Source organism: Channa argus, chromosome 2 (genome assembly GCF_033026475.1).
Source record: "Channa argus isolate prfri chromosome 2, Channa argus male v1.0, whole genome shotgun sequence".
Classification (NCBI taxonomy): domain Eukaryota; kingdom Metazoa; phylum Chordata; class Actinopteri; order Anabantiformes; family Channidae; genus Channa; species Channa argus.
This window is the reverse complement of record NC_090198.1, coordinates 12,369,624-12,390,581: the sequence shown is the minus strand read 5'-3', so window position 1 is coordinate 12,390,581 and position 20,958 is coordinate 12,369,624. Positions and strand designations below refer to the sequence as shown.

At 37.6% G+C, this 20,958-nt stretch overlaps 2 protein-coding genes across 3 annotated transcripts; one reads left to right on the top strand and one right to left on the bottom strand.

Moving 5' to 3' along the window:
* The first annotated feature begins 1,076 nt into the window (after window positions 1-1,076).
* Window positions 1,077-11,297, top strand: arfgap2 (ADP-ribosylation factor GTPase activating protein 2). 2 transcript variants are annotated; one of them, XM_067495453.1, is made up of 17 exons: window positions 1,077-1,232; window positions 3,045-3,163; window positions 3,800-3,872; window positions 4,044-4,175; window positions 4,301-4,381; window positions 5,039-5,141; window positions 5,279-5,335; window positions 5,957-6,001; window positions 6,640-6,692; window positions 7,251-7,387; window positions 7,534-7,665; window positions 7,904-8,032; window positions 8,132-8,284; window positions 8,403-8,529; window positions 8,660-8,747; window positions 9,178-9,302; window positions 9,734-11,297. In XM_067495453.1, exons 1-17 carry the CDS (start codon window positions 1,161-1,163, stop codon window positions 9,752-9,754), a joined length of 1,647 nt encoding a protein of 548 aa, XP_067351554.1. In that variant the 5' UTR covers window positions 1,077-1,160; the 3' UTR covers window positions 9,755-11,297. The 2 variants fall into 2 exon arrangements, with proteins under 2 accessions (XP_067351554.1, XP_067351555.1); XM_067495454.1 differs by lacking the exon at window positions 5,957-6,001.
* On the bottom strand, window positions 11,225-20,947 carry pex16 (peroxisomal biogenesis factor 16). Its single transcript, XM_067495455.1, has 11 exons — window positions 20,659-20,947; window positions 17,277-17,312; window positions 16,735-16,811; window positions 16,087-16,220; window positions 15,813-15,913; window positions 15,325-15,405; window positions 14,569-14,718; window positions 13,589-13,661; window positions 13,001-13,120; window positions 12,744-12,808; window positions 11,225-11,946 (listed from the first exon to the last, which is right to left on the bottom strand). Exons 1-11 carry the CDS (start codon window positions 20,789-20,791, stop codon window positions 11,888-11,890), a joined length of 1,029 nt encoding a protein of 342 aa, XP_067351556.1. The 5' UTR covers window positions 20,792-20,947; the 3' UTR covers window positions 11,225-11,887.
* Window positions 20,948-20,958: the final 11 nt, after the last annotated feature.

Sequence of the window (20,958 nt, the reverse complement as noted above, 5' to 3'; positions counted from 1 at the left end):
ATAAGGAGTATTGGATGATATTATTTCTGTTGCATCAATACATTAGCTGCAATTGCATCACATTTTATGAATAAGTTGTGGTAAACTATTAATCTTGTGTTGTTACTGCAAACACAGTATTTAAATGCTTATAGAAGTGTGCTCTGTGAAAAAAGAGGGAAACAATAATTAACCTGAATTGTAAATATTAAAAATTAAAAGCAGAAAACTTTATTTGGATTATTTTAAATTTGAAATTACAATTATTATTGTACTTTCGGCTTATCCCGTGAGTTCAGGGGCGCCACAGTGGATCATTCATCCGCATGTTGATTGACGCAACCCTCCCCATTTTCTACCAGGCTTGGCACTGCACAGCTGGGGATGGGAATGGGCTGTTAGGGGTTCAGTGTCTTGCCCAGAGACCGCCCCTCATTATTTTAAATGTCATAATTAAATATTAAAAACTGAAAAACGGTATGATCCAAATAACTTTGAGTGTGTCATTTAAAAAGGAGTTTAGAAAATACAGCTCCAAATCTTTTGCTATTTATATCATGTCCAGGAATGTGTTAAAACTTGAAAATAATTCTAAACTCGTAAACATATAAACATTTACCTGGAGGGCACACAATTCCACCTAAGGCTTTATGTTTCCATATAATATTTCATTACGTTTCATTCTAGCTGTGAAGTCACAAAATCCTGCTCCTATATAACGTGCTGAACCCAGATATAAGGTGCATGCAGAGGGATGACACCTCATTAAACGTGATGTGATCAGAGTCAGATCATATTGTGTTTATTGCCAAGTAACTTTTTTGCCTAATATCAAAGTGCACAGAGACTACATCAATTTTAAAGTGAAGTTATGGTAACAATTAGCCAAACACCTTTTGGCGTGAAGGAGGAATGGGATAACAAATCTCTGATCAACTTAAGGTCTCACTGTTGATTGGTTGCGTTAGATCAACTAAGTAGATTAGAGGTCATGGCAATAACGAAAACTGACAACGAAGCATTATAAACAGTATAAGATGTATCTGTAAAGTTAGAATGCCTGTTTAGGATTTTAATTTACAGTCGATGGCCGCCCTTTGATTCAGTCGGGGAGTAGCATTTTTCAGGGCACAGGAGGACCCGTAGTGACGTCAGCTTATGGAAATCGTCAAAGTGGCAAGATGGCTACAGAACCAAATAAGACTGAAATTCTCACCATTTTTAAAAGACTAAGATCCATTCCTACCAATAAGGTAACTGAAAAAGAAGTCGGCGATGTTCTTATATCATTGTCTGAACACGTTCTATTTTGACAGGTCGTGGATTTATCTGTCCGCGGAGGCTGGCTAACAGTTTTTCGTCCCGTAGCTAGGCCCAGGTAGCTACACGGCGATAGGGCTAACCGGAGCTAACGGCTGCTAACCTGCCGGTACAACAGGCGATCATAAAGGCCACGTATGCGAGTTGTGCATACCAAGGAAGCTAACCTGTTAGTCAAGCCACATTTCGCTTTTTGAATAAAATCGGGAAGTTATCGGGCTAAACTTAACATATATTTTCAAGAAGAAACACCATTTAATACAAGTTGTAAGGTCATCGTATAGTTAACGTTCATTTGAACTTACCATATGTACCATAGTATTGCTAATGATAGCATTGTCCACTGTTGTCTAACTACATCCCAGGTTTGCATCCTGCTTGTCTGAAGCATATGGTCAATTTTAAATACAGTTAAAATAAGACGGCGACTTGACGCATCTAACCAAGATGCCTTAAACTGACGTGTTTATTAAATGATTTCCCTGCTGCTTCAGTGCCACACTAGGCCTATGTATGACAATATTAGGCATTATCTGAAATTTCAATGTCTCCTTCTGTTTTCAACATTAAGTTTTGTCTACGACCTTAAAAAGAGTCGATATCGATTTACGTAATTTACGTACGTAAATGATCACTTGATAACACTAGGGCAGCAAATAATAACTCTTTTCAATGTTTATTAATCTGCCAGTTGTTTATATCTGTCTTTATCTTCTTTAGGGTCACTAAACTAACCGATCAGAATTTATGTTGCAATGTAGCCATTAGTAATGTCATCATTTCACCTGTGCTTTTTTTGTTGTTGACAAATGAAAATGTCTGATTTTAAAGAAGTCTTTGAAAGTGGCTTTGCTGGGAATCAGTAAAAACAATTCATTCTGTTTTGCTGGGAAGACAGCTGAGTGAAAACGAAAGCTAAATGAAAGTGAAAATGGACAGAGATGTTTGAGGGGATCCGATTATCTAAAATATGAACAGGTCTGTGTCGGACCTCACTGTCAGTATAACAGAAGTGCCTTGCGGTTTTGTTTTTAAAATGTTGATATATTATACTAATATTTGGGAACCATTGCTCTACCTTACATATTCATCACCTAATCACCCAGGAAGAAGAATCGGATCTGTGTTGATAGGTGTAGTTTGTTCTTATCTCGATATGGGATAGAGGTGTTGTATGTTGTACAAATTGCAAAAAGTCATCTGAAACAAACATCTATTTTCAACTATGTGAAACATACATACAGACATACAGCTATGGCAGTATGATCTTTTTTTTTGTTTGGCATTTTCTCACTTGCGATGTAAACTCTACAAGAGAGAAATGTAATATACAACAAGGGTCCTTGCCAAAAATTGGGCGTTATGTTAATATGCTGTGGATCTTAAACACTAGGTTACTTGAAATAATAATGATAAAATTATAAGCTGATTACTTTGTTGGGAAAATAAACCAGCAACAATTTTGGTAATTGTTTTAAAGTAAAAAATGCATTAGTTACATTTTCTGAGCTAAGCTATTTTAGTTATTAGTCTTTCTAGTCATTTAGTATGGTTAACATTTTTCATGATAGGGAGGGAGTCATTGTGTTGCTAACTTGATGCTCAGAATCAATCCAGTCTGCTCTGGCCATCACTACTCCTCTAAAGGCGAGCAATATGCGTGAAAAGAGAGACTGCACAACTCTCCAACTGTCCTGTAAAGTTGTCCCAGAAACCATAGTTTTGTATATATGGTTTGTTTTCAGGTGTGTTTTGACTGTGCAGCTAAAAACCCCAGCTGGGCAAGCATTCCATATGGAGTGTTCTTGTGCATCGACTGCTCTGGCATCCACCGCTCCCTGGGAGTACACCTCAGCTTCATCAGGTACACTTAAAAATGATAATGACTGTCATCTGTTATTATACTTTTGAATTCTTTGACAGCTTTACTGAGTAGTTCAACTGTATAAGAGAAGAGGCATTTTTTTCTTTTGACCACATGTTGTGCATTACAGTCAAGGGAGATTTATTTTCTGCCCAACCTGCTAGTCATGGTAAAAAGCTTCAGGAACTGTCCAACATTTTGTTTGTAGGCACTTGTGAAATGACCATACAAATGATGATACATACAAGTTCATCGTTGTGTATCAACATACACAACATCAGTGCATTTACATGGACTTAAGTACCCAGGTTTCAGTTGCTTTCTCAGGAAAGCTGATTTCTTAACTATCATGTTAACAGGAAAGCTGCCTTCCTTAATTAGGAAAGGGGATTGGGGAAACCTGGTCTCCCTAGGTAGATTTTTGTTTCTACTAGGCTTTCTCCAACAGTTCATGCTCGTAATTAAAAGCAGTTTAAACAAAACTGTGTCCCTGCCCAAAGATGGCTTTTCACCTCGACAACAAGCCTTACAAAATAGTTCTTACAAAACCGTCTTTTAGAGACCTGAAGTGCTTTGCTCACATGTACCTTTTGTAGTAGAGTCCTCATTTTCCATGTTTTTAACTGTCTTCTCCAGGTCCACTGAATTAGATTCCAACTGGAACTGGTTTCAGCTCAGATGTATGCAGGTTGGAGGCAATGCCAATGCGGTAAGTCCAACTGTACATGAACTCAATCCCAAAATAAAATCAATTAAAAACAACATTCAGGACCTTTCATATGACTGATTCATTTTCATTAGTGTATTTATCTTTTCTGTTTGGGCAAATGTTATGGTTTCTCGTGTGGTGCGATAACTTGGTCTCTCCTACTGTTTGAAGACGGCCTTCTTTCGCCAACATGGCTGCTCCACAAATGACACCAACGCCAAGTATAATAGTCGTGCAGCCCAGATGTACAGAGAAAAGATTCGGCAGCAAGCCAATGCTGCCTTGTCAAAATATGGCACAGATGTAAGTATTTAAAAAGTGGAAACAGTTTGCATAATAAATTGCATTGTATTATATTATATAATGACATTGTATTAACTGAGTATTTATGTGGGTGTCTCTAAGTATCACACATGCTGTCATTGCAGCTATGGATTGACTCTTCTGCAGGATGCACTCCTGCAGTGCCTGAGAAGAAAGATACAGACTTTTTTGCTGAACATACAAAGGTTGGTTTTTTCCCTAAATTAAAGCATGCTACTGTCTTCAATAAATACCTTTCTGACAGAAAGTGTTAGACCCATATCTAGGAAATATAATTTTAATACAATAATTGTTTTTACAGACATAGCAGTTGAAAATAAAAAATACAAAATACCTGTAATATTCTGTAAATATATATTTATAATAAATGCAAAGTGTGAAATGTTTTTAAATATAACAATAAATAAAAAAGATACAGTAGTGTTAAAACATTTGAACATATGATAAATACCATATGTTACATGGTTGCCATTAAATAAAGGATTCTGCAGTTTTGATTGGTATAAATGTGTGCGGGGATGCCACTGGATCTTAAACAAAACATATTATAACATTGGTTTTATGATTTATTGTGTATTTGACTGAAAATATAAAACCTTTGCCAATTACAGAAAGGTGGGAAAACATCCTATAATTTCCCACTTTCCTATTTGATGTCTTGTCTAAATCTAAAATGTTCAGGAAAGATGTTCATGTAGAAAGGAAACAAAGATTTTTGTTTAAAGATGACTAAAATAAATAAGATAATCAAAATTGTTATTTTAGTCTTTAATTATTTTCAGATGATTTGCTTATTGTCCAACTAAAAAAAAACAACAACAACAATTATATTTTGTTATCAGTCTGCTAACGAGTGGAGCATGGCATCACCTACTGAGCCACAGCAGAATGGAGCTACTTTCACCCCACAGCTGACGGACACGACACCCAAAGGCCAGGATGACCGTTAGTATTAAATATCCAGTCTTTGTCAAGTGTAATACTAAATTGAGTTCCGCTTTAAAATTTAGAAACATAATTATTATTTGTAGATAGGACTTTGAAATGGAAGCCTAGAAGGTTGTTTTTGTCTTGTGACTTAGTGCCAGAGGAAGGACCCAGCATTGATGGTCTAAGCACATCACCCAAAGCCTCCATTGGTGAGTCCATTTGCTTGATTTAGTCTCTGTGAATAAACACACAAGCATTCTTCTGCTCTTTTGTTACGTCAATACTCTTGTCTGGAATTTCTTCTCACATGGTTGACATTTGTTCTCATTCAGTGGGTACATACTTGCTTCAGTCTGCATTGTTTGTGTCTCTCAGGATCTCTATCTGTGTTTCTATAAATTTTTACTTTCTGCGGAGTCTGAATACTAAAAACAGATAAAACAAAAAGATGATTAAAAGTCAGAGACTAATTCAAAAATAAATAAAATTAAAAGAAATCAAAGAGTTGGTCACAGAGTGAAAATAGTTCAAAAGCCACAATTTCAGGGTTGCATAAAATTGCTTTTTGTTTGACCACCTGTCCAATATGCAAAGAAATGACAAAATTAGCAAATGGTGACAGTAGAGAAGCGAAATTGCTAAAAATGACAAAACATTTTTTTTCTTGATTGACTAATTTGATTAGTTCACTTATCTCTATATTTCATACAAGTCCAACCAGCATTGAATTTGTTCATTTAGGGTTAACCTTGATTTAAAAAGAGCAATACGATCATGTTAGTCAAGCTTCATCTGTGTTTTGGATTATGATTGTTTGTCCTGTCCTATAGAGGACTCCATGCGTTTATCATCACAGGAAGGATGGACACCTAAAGGTGATTAAGTGTGGCCGTAGCTGCTGTTTGCACTGGCTGTTTCATAACTCAGAAGCATGGTTGTGTAGCTTGAGTGACACATGCTCAGCTGCCTTCAATTCTCGATTTCCTGCTTATCACGCAATGGAAAAATCTCAGTTGGCAGAGTTAATAGTTGTGTGCTATTTGTGTTGAGTAACTGTTGTTCAACCAGTTGGTCTTTGACATGGGGAAAAACTTGTGTTCTTAGTCATAAGTCATTGTCTTATATAATTGCAAGTAAATTTTGTATTGCTAAGAATTTGTCTGCAGGCATTTCATAGACTACTGTCAATATTGTGAGTAACATTAACAAGTAACAAGTAACATTTCCTTTTCAAATGTTATGAAATATCATACTAATCTACAATTTTCTGAAGCGTCTGTAATTTAATTTGTTCACTTTTCTTAATTTTTGCAATTTTCCTACTGGCCTATGAATGCTTACCTAAACATCATTGTGCACCTGCAATATTTTAATAGGTCACAGTTTATACTATAATAGTCAGTTAGTGCAGATATTACCTTGTTTTCCTGAGACTGTGTGTTCCTGCTTAGATTTCAAGAAAAGTCTTATATAAACTGTTTCAGTTTTTAACAGATTGCCATTTGTGTTACAGACATGAAACCTTCTATCATTGGAAAAAAGAAGCCAATGGCTGCCAAAAAAGGAGTGAGTCATTTTCAGACAAAAAAGTCTTGTATTTTAATAGACTGTGATGTTCATATTGCTCAATTAGAACAAGGAAGACAACAGGAAACCCTAAAGAAAAAAAAGGACAAACAAGGGAGCAGAGGAAAAATAACTTCATTAGTTTAGTACACCTCTTACATAGCCCCTTCAAACATATATTTTACAATATTTATATGGTAAATGGTCTGCACTTAGTTAGCACTTTTCTACTTATTAATACCCAAAGTGACTTTACACTGCTTCACCTGCACTCACAATCACATAAACACTCACACTGATGGTCCACAAGGTCAAGACACTGAACCCCAAGGTACTCCTGGTGGGTCAGGGGAGAACCTTGCATGGCAGCCACTACTGCCATCGGTGTTGGAGTGTGTGTGTGTGTGTGTGTGTGTGTGTGTGTGTGAATCGGTGAATGGAAATCAACGTTGTAAATCGCTTTCGATAAAAGCGCTATATAGGTGGCCATTTAACCTTTTCCAAATCTGACTCTAACCTGGAATTTATCTGTGTGACACATTTTCCACATTGATGCAGCTTGGTGCAAAGAAAGGTCTTGGTGCCCAGAAGGTGAGCGGTAAAAGTTTCTCTGAGGTGGAGAAACAGGCACAAGTAGCAGAGAAGCTGAGAGAGGAGCAAGCTGCTGAGGCAAAGAAACAAGCTGAGGAATCCATGTAAGGACTCCAGCAAGAATAGTTGATCTGTCTTCACTGAAATTATGTGATTTAAGTTAAATGTATTTAGCACAGTGCTTTTCAAAATTGCTCTTTTGGTATGAGCAAAATAGTAACCTTTGTCCGGGTTGTTTTGGCTTTTCCAGTGTGGCCTCAATGCGTTTGGCTTACAAAGAACTAGAGATTGACAGGAAAATGGAAGAAAAGAAAATTCTGAACCTTGAAGGCAAGAAGAGAGAGCAGGCTGAGAGACTGGGCATGGGTTTCGGAAACAGGAGGTAACATCACTGCATTTACTTCTATATCATGAGATAAGTGTAGTGGACTCTCAGTTGCCCTCTAAGGAAATCAGAATGAGTAGTTTTTCTGCTTCTGTATCTCTATGTATTCCACTCATCCAAAGTGGTGCTATATAAATTAAGTTTAATTGAAAATTTCAAATAATTTAATACAGGACACTGTACATTTGGAGGGTTGAGTAATGACATAATCATCACAAAATGTTTCCTGTTTCAGTGCCGTGTCTCATTCAGTGATGTCAGAGATGCAGGTGATCGAGCAGGAAACCCCTCTGGGAGCCAAATCTTCATCTCGCTCTAAGCTGGACATGTTTGATGAGCCAGGTTTCACTTCTGGACCTCCAAAGTATATGCAACATTCTTCTGTCAACACCTGCTTGTTAGTTTAATATGTTTTAATTAGTCAACCTGCTAACCAAACAAAATTTATCGTTTTATATTTCAGGTACAAAGACAACCCATTTACAGTGGGAGACAGTTTTGTTTCCCGATGGGATACTGAGGGAGGGAGTGCTTCCTTTACCACCTCCTGGGCTCTGGAGAAAGAGGACCCCAAGGAGGAGGTCACCATCTCTAGTATTCAGCCAATTGGAGACAGGTATCTTACATGGGAAAACAGGCTCCCTCTGGCATTTTGTCTCTTTATTAAAAAATTAATAAAGCAGTAGTATTACCCATAGACTGGTTTCTGAGGCATTGTATTGTGTTTAATCCAGACTTCCAAGCAGAAGAAAAGCTGAGGTGTCCACTCCCGTGTCAGAGTCCAGTGAGGCCAGGCAAAAATTTGCCAATGCAAAGGCAATTTCTTCTGACATGTTTTTTGGTCGGGAGAGCAGTGCTGAGGTTAAGAACCTTGTCAGTTGTAGTAAACCAGTACCACTTTAGGTGGAATTCAAATTCCAATCCTGGAAATATTTTATTTGCAACTGGTTAATGTCATTACTTTGGCTGTAACGGTTTCTTTTTCTGTCAGTATGAAGCAAAGACGAGACTGGAGAGCATGTCTGGAAGCACCTCCATCAGTTCAGCTGACCTGTTTGGGGATGGCAGTGACCATAAAGGTAACACATTTTGTGTGTGCAAAAAGAAATCTTCAGCAGTAGTAAAAGTAGAATCAGTTCCAGTGGCCAGTGTGCACCTTGGATTGGTTTCAATATATTTAATGGAGTTCTTTTGCCCAGACAAATGAGATATTAGGCTTGAACACACAGTACCTGTTAGCAGGATACATTCATTGTTGCATTTGTGTTTTTAAAGAAGTTTGTTGAAAATAACTGGATTCTCCTCTAATTGATTCTTATGGTCAGAAATGAATGTTTAAAATTGCCCTTAAAGATTCAGAACATGTACTCTGTATTACTTATTAGTAACTTTTAAATTGTTTATTTTGAAAAAAATAGAGGTAAAATAGAGGACCTGGAAAAAAAGTGTTTGGTATGATATTAATGTAAAGGTTTTTGCTGGGTATATTAATCCTTGTCCTTATCATAGGGAGGGCATCAGGCTTTGACAATGTGCTCCCCTCCGGTCCAGACATTGCACAGTTCAAACAGGGAGTGAAGACTGTGGCGGGCAAGATGGCTGTCCTTGCTAATGGTGTCATGAATACAATCCAGGTAAGATATTGGCAGGTCAGCGTCTTTTCTGCTTTGGCTGATGTGGTGCCTCGCTTCAGTATTGTCTCTTCCTCACATCATTCAATTGAGAGTATAAGTCAGGAAGAGCAATTCTATTCACCAAAGAATATAATGACTACTAGCAATGACACACAGAATTTATATCTGTTAAATTTATGTAAATTATCAACATTTTTAAGAAATATCATATTTCAGAATATGACAACACATTTACTGTTAATGTTTTCTTCACTAAAAGTGTTCATATTAATGAGAAAATAATTAATTTATAGTTATTAAAAAAGAGGAAATAATGGATCTGACCTTTTAGTCTGAAGCTGAATTTTATAGTGCCACTAACCATAACTGTTTAGCTGTAACAAAAATACAAACATCTTTGGTATTTTCTGAATTTCTTTTCTCCCCCTCAGGATCGCTACGGTTCCTACTGAGCAGCCTCAAGAGACTAGCACTAACCTGTGGGATGACTTTCTAACTAACACCTGTGTAGAGCCACTTGGCTGATGCGTGCATTTGGGCAAATAAGAAAGGACAAGGATGAGACAGGAAGCAGAAAGAATTGCATGAGGAAAAGAAATTATTGTTCTCACTCATCCCTCTTTTTGAAGACAAATTTACTGGAGTGCGACAGTATTTTCTTCTCTCATTCTCATTAGCAGACTTGTGAGTTTTATTTTCATAAAACAATCTTTTTTTTTTAAACCAACCAGTTTTATTGTGATTTACTGTTAAGGATTTTTGGGTCTTAGAATTTCAAAAGGACATAAGAGTTAATTCTACTATATTTTATTCCTTTTACATAAATCAAAATGTTCTTTTGATTCCTATTAAATATTGTTTTATTGTGATATTAAAAAGGTGCAGTATATATTTTCAACTTTTAGAGTTACTTTGAAACTGAAATCTGTTTGCATTCAGTGTTTAATTCACTGCCACTTACAGTTTTCCCCCCCTCCCCATCTATTTACATGTAGTCAGCTAGCTGTCACAACATCTTTAGACAATTTGTGAGCTTGGAATTATGCACATCTGTGTGGATGAAAGTATATACTTAGAAATAATGGGGCATCAAATGTATGATGTCCTAGCTGCTATGGTTATTTATTGTCTTTCAGAGAACTGTTAAACCCAGGGAGCATACGAGCTACTCCATGTCACGAAGACCAAAACTACCAGTTTGGTTATGTTTTGACAAATTTAAAAAGCAGTGCAGAAGGAATGCAAATTTTAAATTAGGAATTAATGGGAGTGACATTAAACCCAAACCGTAGTTGTAAAAACATAAAATAAAAAGACAAGGCCATAATGACAGATCAGTTTTGATACAGAAATCAGACAGGAAATACTAAATCCGATCTCATAAAACACTGGCATAGTTTGGATTATATGTCTTGATTAACTATCTATGTAGAAGATTCACTTTCATGTTTCTGTTGGTTGAATCGGAAATCTGCCTCGATGTACTTGTAAATCTGGAGAAGAAAAAAAAAATACAGTCCCTTGTGTTGGTGCTGCCTTTTTCACTCAACATTTTCCCCTTTTCATTCAGAAGGCTGTCCTACCTTATAGTTTTTGTTGGGTCTTACAATATTCAAGGTATCGAACACATCGGAGCTGTGCCTTTAACTTAAGACAAAACAAGGCAACAATTCGGTATTTCTCTACCACTGTTTACCTGACAAATCCTTCAGGGCCAGGTAGCATGCAAGCTCAAACAAAATATGACTTGACACTTGAATAGTGTGGTGATACAACTCCTCAACTCAGCAGACTGAACAACTTAAAAACACTGTCCAAGTAATCATCTTTGCTACTTGTGCGCTTCATTTTTCCGAGCCCTGCCGTGCCTGTGAATATCCCTCCTATGCTAAACTTTCCAAAACAAAAAACATGGTCTGACAGATGAAACAAATTATTTATTTGTAGGCTACAAGAAGAAACTTATTCAAAAATGTTAATAAAGATTGAAAACCTGCTGTGTTTCCATTATTGACTTAAAAGCAGTCCATCTCTGGTGTTTCACAAGTTTTCATTAAGTCTGCCCTGCTTCCACTGGTGGCGTTCAGCTGTTCCTGTGCACCCTCACAGTGCCTGAAAACTCCAACATTAGAGAAAATCTGGAAATTCGATCCCTGCTGGTCGAAAGAGGTTGCTGAGATTTCCTCATTGAAGACGTGTGTGCTTCTTAAGGCATTGCTTTTGGCAAAATAGAATTGCTCCAAAATCTTATTCATTACATACAGCAACTCTTTAGCAACTGACAATAGCGTAAGTCAAACATACCTTTGACTATGGAGTTAATTATACTTTTGTAGTGTCAGGAAAGAAAACACTTACTGAATATATAAGAATATCAGTTTTCTCTCTTGAATTATGAAATGTTACTAATTATGTCCTCATTGTCAGTCTGAAATCGTAATCATTTCCACATCATTTTTAAATGAGTGTTGGGGAATTATGAAGTGTCTCAGTGGCCGGGCCTGCAGTAACAGCCCAATAGTTCCTTTCTTGCTGTTTCCCCATTTAATTTGAAAACATCAAAATCTGGGCACGTCCAGCTGGTTTTATCCCCAGTTGTAAAAGTAAATCTTCTGCCAGGTGGGGAGGTAATCCATCAAAGGGCCTTAAATAAAATGAAATCCAGTTAAGTAGCAATATTTTGTGAACTTAATAGCATGCGATAAGAAAACTGAATTTGTTCTATTAGTATTTGCATTATCTGTCACTTTGATTCACTTTTGCTGTTAAAGTGGTTATCAGTCTTTCAAATTTGGGCAATAATTATTTATTTCAATCTGAAATGTACTTAAAGTGAGGCTGTGTTACTTTTGCTGAGTAGTAAACATAAAGTGAAGCCAGAATTGACGTAACATTCGTAATGACTCATTAGTAAGTATGATAAACTAAAGGCACTACCATACTGGTAAATGTTTTTTGCGGCTGTGGTCTTTAAGCCAAAAGTGCCTTTAAAAAAAGGCCATCTAGTAGTGGTCTCACAGGATGATGGGGTGTTTCTTGATGCCCACCTCAACCATTTGGTCATTTTTCCCACGCTGAGATGAGGGGACCACTAAAACGCTGTATTCTTTGATGAAATGTATTCTCTCCCACAAATTTTGTTGCGTTTACCTTCTGATGGTTTGGCTTTAGATAAGACTGATTATGTGTGAGTGCCCTGTAGTGATTCATTCAAACCCTTCAGTCAGTCAGTACAAAGGACTTAATTTGGTAGGTGCCTTAAATTTACTGAGTTATGATATCTAACATAGTTAGCACTAAATAGTGCAGAATCTCTAAGTCTTCTACTTTATGATTATTACCAGGTTTAGTACATAAAAATGTCACAGATTTTTATGTGGCAAGCCTTCGGTGGGTCTTTTGGACTCCCACAGACAGTGGGAATCTGACAGGAATACTTACGTGCAACTAGCCCTATTCCTGGAACATGATCTGCCAGAAGTCTGAGCAGGAAGAGAATCTTTTCCCTACAGGTGATGAAATCACAATTATTAAAACACAACTGAAATGAAAAAGACACTAAAACAAGTTTAAAAAATAATTTTTCCACCATTTATTGTATCATAAAATGGACTGAGCAACAGAAAATCTAATAACCTAAGATTGTTATTAACTCTTGGCTACAGTACACCAATGAGCAGACATCCAGAGACACTTACTCAGAGTATTTATCATAGAAGGGTGAACGGAGTAGGTAGTACAGCAAAAGAAAGGCTCTTCTCCTCATCTCGGCCCTCTCCCATCGATTTTCAAATTGGGCATCTTTGAGCACTGCAAAGCTAGAAGAAAATGACAAAGAACGAGTAACTTACTGCATCTACATTAACACTTCTTTATAAAATTAAAAGGACTCCTTCTTTAATTTTGCATAATAAGAAAATTAGAACTAAACAGTTCTTACATTTGCTTTAGGCTTCGATGATTTATTCATTTATCATGTGTGACCTCCTAAAACAAACATGATCTTGAGTTTTCCAGAAAAACTGACGTTGTGCTTTATGTGAATGCTTTAATAAGAACCAAGCAACTTTTGACTTGCAAATTGTATGATGCCTTTACAGTATAATGTGAAAAGAGTCCTGTCAATATGGCCTGAGATTCCTAGTAAATACATGTCTTTGCACAACAATAAATCCTTTTTCTGGAATTTAGGGTAAGAACAGGCATGAAGTTTACAATGTAATTATGTATGTCCTTTCAAATGGGTAACTGATGAAATTGTATTGCACATGAAGGTGCTTGCTAACCTGGAAAGTTCAAGGACTCCAGAAATGAGCCATGGCTTCCAAGACTTTCTTCCACAGAGTCCCATACAGAGTACTGCAGCCAGGAAAGATTGCTTTAAGAAAAAAGTGTCACACAAAAAGGGTGGACAATAAAGCTACAATACAATAAATACTTTCAACGTCAAAAAGCTATTTCTCCAAGGAATAAGTCTCTCTCCACTCATGTAGTACAGTTGGTGCTCGTTCCTTGTCTAAAGTGTAACACACTGCTCGAGCATGCATCCTTCTGCTATCTAGAGTTCAGGGTTACAGTATTATTGCCAGACAATGTCAAACTCCTCAGTCAGTGTCAGTTAGACAGAATTTGTGGTGCTACAGCATTCCTTTCACAGTAACCTTGAATTGTTAATTTTATTTTATGTATTTTTATTGGGAGGGAAGATTCCCTGAGAGCTCCCCTCCTCTTCAGCAATGTGCTGCGGACATTTAGAACAGTTAGACACACTCATGAACAGCTCCTTTACGTTGAAGTTCATCAGACAAACTGTATAGTTATCTATCCAGCTACATTTTGAAAGACTGCTTTGGTATTAGTTCACATTTAGCTGATCTGCCTTGCCATTTAAAGTCAATGACAATAAACACGTAAAACTTAGTACAGATGGCCTTCTGTAGCCCCAAAACCCACAAAGACTTCAATAGATTTTTTTGGAAATTAATTATATGGCAATGGAAACTAACAAGAGGTGAGATTGAGATATGATTCCCAAAAAATGGTGTTTTAACATCTTAAAATGACAATTTTGCACAGTGCAATTTTCTATGTGCACGATATGTGGCAAATGTACCTCGTGACTGTCTTTCACTATCTGCACTTTTCATGCAGATCCAAAACTAGATAAAGATCAAAATGAACTCTCTGTTAAAAAGGAAAGAGAAACATGCTGCCTTGTTAAATGTATGCACTCCATGTGTGCTCTATAGGCACGTGTGAAAGATACAGTGTACAAGAGGCCGTCCAATGTAAACAGATTCGGCGATGGTCTCCTGAAGCCTCAGCTGTGTTGGTCTGCTGTGGAGCTTTTCCTTCAAGCTGCTTCTCTTTTTCTTCTTACTTGGTGCTCCCCACAGTTGGGGCTGCAGGGCTGGAGCTGCAATGTCAGAGAGACAGACGAGAAGAAGCTGATGTGTTCACCACAAATTAAATTGAAAGGTTGCCCATTTATCTACAAATATCAAAAGGTTTGAATTTAAGTTTGTGCACCAAATGAAAAAAATCTTATTAAAGCATTTAGGGACCTGGCTTCAATTAATGTGAAACAATGTCCTGTTGTTGTACAATACTGTACATTTCTAGCACTTCACATGAGGTCTGCACCGGAGGGTATGGGTCCTGGTGCTGTTTAAAAATTCTCAGGGCCATTCCCAATTGAGATATTTCTTATATTTTACATTTGCAGGATACAAAAGTCCTGAAGTGGGAATGCATTGTTCTGAAAGCATTTCTGGAATTTGTAAAGGAGAAAAAAGCAGGAGCCCAGGTAAACTTCTTTTGTAGATTAGTCATGGAAAACTTTAGGAGTTTTAATTTTCCTTTTCTATTAAACAGCAAAAAAATGTAAAGCATAATGTTTTGCAGTTACTTTTGATACTTAACCTTGGACATCCTGCAATGTGAATATTGCATATAAACACACATTGTGATGCTGAAAATACAGCTTTAGAATGCGATTGTAAAACAGCCAATCTAATCTTACCACTGCCCAGTGGCCTAACGATGCGTCCTGATCTCTGGCCTACGAAAAAAGTTTCATCTTGCTCCTCCCGATTATTGTCATCTATATAGAAGAGGAAAGAGACAATACAATGTTAGTCACTCCATGTGCATAGCTGGAAACCAAGTTGAAAAGACAAATGAGACTAGTCCAAAACAAAGAGCAAAAGTAAAGACTAAAAAGCTTTGCAGGGCTTAGGGGAACTGCAAAGTTGTTGACTACTTTTTTTGGCTTTGTCACTATGAATTGGAACCTTTTATATTGCACATAAAGATTTGACTTATGGTGAAAGTGTTTCCTACTGCTCTTGGAAAAACTAAATGTAAAAACAAACACATTGGACATTTCTCTAAAGTGGAGAAATTGTGAGAGTACATATAAACGGCATCATTTGCTTATTTGTGACAATGTTTAGCTGTATAGTCCCCGACAAATAAACAAATAATTAAAATAAGGAGAATATAACTGACCTTCGCTAACAAATTCTGCACCTCGGTCAAGTGGGATTATGGGAGGTGATGTCTGGATGCCAGATTTGTACCACAGAAGAAGCATGATGCGAAAGATTGTCCTGTAAATGAATGTGTGCAGGAAACACAAAGAAAACAGACAACACAAGAAATGTCTTAGAAACAAGAAGCTCAAAGTTCAGTCATCTATTTTTTGTTTTACATTGCTATATTTTTATTTATGTATTTTCTTAAATTCTAACCCCAATGAAATCACAGGAAATGAAAACCATACTTAAATATCTGAATGAGTCCAATGACCAGCCAGCGGCCAACTTCACCCCACAGCTTACATGCTGCCATCTCCAGGAAAACTTCTACATACTCCAACACAGAGAGCCAGGTCAGGAGTCTCTGCTGAGAGAGAGACTGAAAAAACAAAACACACACCAGAAAGAAGTACCTTTAATCTGCAGCAAAGAAAAGAATTTACTTTTTTCCGAAGGTTTTTACAAAATTACTAGATGGGTTTATAGGTGTTAGTTGCTATACCAATAAAATCAAGATGACATTTATGTGTATTTACAGTACCAGCATCTATGTTTTTAAAGTCTGGGCAGCTGTACAGTACAGTAAGTCCACCTAGCAGAAGACACATTTACCTTTTCAACTTCTACTCAAGCTTTTTGATTTGTGTAAACTACAAACATTAACCAAATCTGCAAAATTAGCCTGGTGGAAAAAGGTCCTTTCAATTAAAGTATCATTGCTCTCCGTTGTTTTTCTTCCTATAGATTAAAAGTTTGAGATCGGCAAGAATTCAAGCCCGTCTCAAACTGGCTTGGTAAACCCCATACGTGTTTGTGTCTCCTCAGAAGAAACTGATGAAACTTCAACATAAATGAGGTCTGAGAATATGTGAACACTTTTTAATTGTACTCACCACAGGAAGGGCACATCTCAGCCCTTTGCGAAGAATGCTGTCATTGAACAGCACCAGGAGATTGGACGCAGAGTACACTGAAAAAGACACAAACCCATAAACTGGAAAGATATCTAGCCCGAGCAGTATATAAGCCTAAAACAAACCCAAAACTAACAGCTTATACAATAGTTTAGTTATTATAGGTTTGCTGGAATCGATTGTCAATTAGTTGATTATCATTCATCTATTTATTCTAAACCCCCTCCAAATATTTTATGTTACTTGTCCTATTTACTTGTTTGTTCCCTTTAATATTTAACAATAACCCATCCAGAACTGCAGATTAGTATTTTGGCTAATTCTAATAACTTTACACTATATTGTTTTGAAATAATGTGTGTTTTCCCCTGTACTGATTTTAATTGCAAAGATACAACTGACTTATTCATACACATTTATCATTTCAATTTCTACCTCAGCTCTAAGATGGATTTGTTTAAATAAAAAAGGTATTTAACGGAAAACAGCTGTTGTACTGGCCCTTGCCTTTACTTACTTACCTAGTTCAGATATTTCATGGGAATCAGCAAATCGTCCTGTAAAAAAAAGACAAAAAAAACAAGTGGTGACATTTTATTCAATCTTGACCACAATCTTGTGCTTGTGGAATCTTGTGCTGAAATAATCAAAACCAGTATTTTCATGTAAAAGACGAGCACCACAGAAAGTGTCATGTTTCTTTAAGTTCAGGCTATATGCAAGAATTTGAAACCCCTGCAGTAAATATACACAATCAAAAATATGGTTTCCAGTCTGAAATGGCATTGAGACATGGCAGCTAAAGGAATCTGTTGAACACAGGACAAACACCAAGACAACTTTCAAAAACTCACGATTGACTAATGACCAGAAACAAGGGGTTCTGCTGACACAGGAGTGGTGGAATACCATTGATATACAAACAGAGTTTACATGGGGCTGTGAGAATATTCTCATTGTAAATGCCATGCACTCATTTACAAAGTGCTGAATTATGCAAATGCACATACATTTATACATGCACTCTTCCAAGTTCTTGATATAAAAAGTTAATAAAAATACAGTGTTTGCACTGGAGCTTACAACTTCTCACTTCACTGGGGTGTCTCAACATTTGCACACAACTGTAAACTAAAGCGAAATTCCTTTTCCTGTATTCCTTTTATTTTAGTCTTTATTCATAACAATGTGAAAGATCAGTTTTCAGAAAGATTGACATCCATGAAACGTAATTACATGATTTGTACATGTTTCTAGGCATGAAACCATATTGCTGGTCACAAATGTTCACCTCTGCCCTTAGCAAGCTTTCACTACACTTTCCCACAACTTCATTGTGTGGCTCATCAGCTTTATTCCTCTGTAGTTGCCGCAGCTCTGCACATCTCCCTTGTTCTTAAAAATGGGCACCAGTATACTTCTCCTCCAGTCCTCGGGCATCCTCTCACTTCACTTCACAGTACACTTCCATACCTCCACAGGTATGTCATCAGGACCAACTGGCATTCCACTCTTCATCCTCTTCAACGTCCTCCTCACTTTACTCTTACTAATCTTTGCTACTTCCTGCTCCACACCGTTCACCTCTTCTACTCTTCGTTCCCTTTCATTTTCCTCATTCATCAACTCTTCAAAGTTCTCCTTCCATCTTCCCATCACACTCCTGGCACCTGTCAATACATTTCCATCCTTATCTTTAATCAACCTAACCTGCTGCACATCCTTCCCATCTCTATCTCTTTGCCTGGCTAACCTGTACAATTCCACCTCTCCCTCTTTAGTATCTAAACTAGCATACAAGTCCTCATATGCGCTTTGTTTGGCCTTTTCCACCTGTACCTTCACCTTACGCTGCATCTCCCTGTACTCCTGTCTACTCTCTTCAGTTCTCTCAGTGTCCCACTTCTTCTTAGCTAACCTTGCCTTGCTAGCTAACCTATACAGCTAACCCTGTATACACTCCTGAACTTCCTCATTCCACCACCAGGTCTCCTTGTCCACTTTCCTCTTTTCAGATGACACACCGAGTACCCTCCTGCCTGTCTCCCTTATCAAATTAGCTGTAGTGGTCCAGTCATCTGGAAGCACCTCTAAACCACCCAGAGTCTGTCCCAGCTCCTCCCTGAAAACTACACAACATTCTTCCTTTTTCAACTTCCACCACTTCGTCCTCTGCTCTGCCTTAGTCCTCTTCATCTTCCTCACCACCAGCATCATTTTACACACCACCATCCTGTGTTGTCTGGCTACGCTCTCCTCTACCAATACTTTACAGTCACTGATCTCTTTCAGATTACAACGTCTACACAAGATGTAGTCCACCTGAGTGCTTCTACCTCCGCTCTTGTACGTTACCCTATGTTCCTGCCTCTTCTGGAAGAAAGTGTTCACTACAGCTATTTCCATCCACTTTGCAAAGTCTACCACCATCTGTCCTTCTGTGTTCCTATACTAAAGACCAAACCTGCCCATCACATTCTCATCACCTCTGTTCCCTTCACCTACATGCCCATTGAAATCTGCCCCAGTCACCACTCTCCCCTCTGGGGATGCTCTGCATCACTTCAGAATTTCTCCTTCTCTTCTAACTCAAATCCTACCTGTGGGGCATAACCACTCACAACACTGAACATCACCCCTTCAATTTCCAGCTTCAGACTCATAAACCTATCTGATACTCTTTTCACCTCTACAACGTTCCTCACAAACTCGTCTTTTTGGATAACTCCTACTCAATTTCTCCTCCTATCTGACCCATGTTAGAACAACTTGAACCCTGCTCCTAATCTTCTAGCCTTGCTACCTTTCCACCTGGTCTCCTGGACACACAGTATGTCAACCTTCCTTCTCTGCATCATGTCAATCAACTCTCTAGCCTTCCCTGTCATAGTACCAACATTCAAAGTCCCTACTGTCAGTCCTACATTCTTAGCTTTACTCTTCCTTCTCTGCCTACGAGCACACCTTCCTCCTCTCATTCTTCCTCTTCGACCAACAGTAGTCCAATTTCCACCGGTACCCTGTAGGTCAACAGCACCGGTGGCGGTCGTTGTTAACCCGGGCCCTGACCGATCCGGTATGGAAGTCATTAACACGATTCGCATGTTTGATTTGGCATGTGTTTTACGTCGGATGCCCTTCCTGCCACAACCCTCTGCATTTATCCAGACTTGGGACTGGCACAAGAAGACACTGGCTTGTTACAACTTGCGGTTGCATTTGGGAACAGCGCCTATAACTGTTTAATATTCTTTGAGTAACCAGGAATAATTTAGATCTTAATAATTCTTTAGAAATCAGAAATTGACCCTATTCATTTTGTATATCTGCCAAGAAAATTATATTTTTATCTATCCAGTTCTGTAAGTATAATGATTTATTCTTTCTGGTTATGTATTAATTGTTGCAAATAATTGTTTTATGGGGAGAAATATTGTGCAGTTAGACACTGTTAATTAAATTTTGATAGCTTTTGTGGTAATTTTGTTACATCATAGTTACATAATAGAAGAAAGTGTATCCCTCCCCTTTTTGCAAATACATTATTTGGAATAAAGTACCAAAGGGAATCTGGAATTCTTAGAAACTCTTTTATCCATTTGGAATAAAATGGTCTACATTTTATAAAGCGCTTTTCTACCTATTCAGTTTGAAAGTATAGTTAGTGTGCACAAAATCTAATATTTCCACACCACCTTCCCCTTTTGAGCCTGCTAAGATCTTTTTTCCAGGTAATGCTTTTTATTTTTTCCAAAAAAACAAAACAAAACAAAACGAAATTCTGGTCAATAACAAAGTTCCAGTCATTTTCGTGCAAATCACACCTTAAGTTAATTGTTGTTCGTTTACACAGATTTTAAGCGGACTAACATTTTCCGTAAGTGAAAACCCGCTGCCACTAACCTGCGATCAGGTAGGAGAGTGTCCGCACGGTGCTCTCCAGTTGTGCTGTAGTAGCTGGGTTTCTCCTTACATACTCGGTGTACCGCTCATAAACACGAGTCAGTTTATCGATGTACTCTTTAGTAAGAGACATTACTGCTTTAACTTAGTGGCCACTGAAAAATAAACTCTGCAGAATATGGCAGCTGTATCGAAGAGGTATTAATTTCTTCTTGCATCCGTTCTTATAAACGAAACAAATTTCCGTCTGGACGATCCGTCAGTCAAAATCATCCCCCCGGTTCTTCGGTTAACGCATTG

What these genes read in the sequence shown, in the direction of transcription:
- arfgap2 (XM_067495453.1), top strand. Translation starts at nt 1,161, where the DNA reads ATGGCTACAGAACCAAATAAGACTGAAATTCTCACCATTTTTAAAAGA. An exon ending in GTCGGGAGAGCAGTGCTGAG is followed by an intron (nt 8,530 to 8,659) that starts GTTAAGAACCTT and finishes TTTTTCTGTCAG; the next exon opens with TATGAAGCAAAGACGAGACT. An exon ending in GTGTCATGAATACAATCCAG is followed by an intron (nt 9,303 to 9,733) that starts GTAAGATATTGG and finishes TCTCCCCCTCAG; the next exon opens with GATCGCTACGGTTCCTACTG.
- pex16 (XM_067495455.1), bottom strand. Translation starts at nt 20,791, where the DNA reads ATGTCTCTTACTAAAGAGTACATCGATAAACTGACTCGTGTTTATGAG. An exon ending in GGACTCATTCAGATATTTAA is followed by an intron (nt 15,914 to 16,086) that starts GTATGGTTTTCA and finishes ATTCATTTACAG; the next exon opens with GACAATCTTTCGCATCATGC. An exon ending in TTCTATGATAAATACTCTGA is followed by an intron (nt 12,809 to 13,000) that starts GTAAGTGTCTCT and finishes CATCACCTGTAG; the next exon opens with GGAAAAGATTCTCTTCCTGC.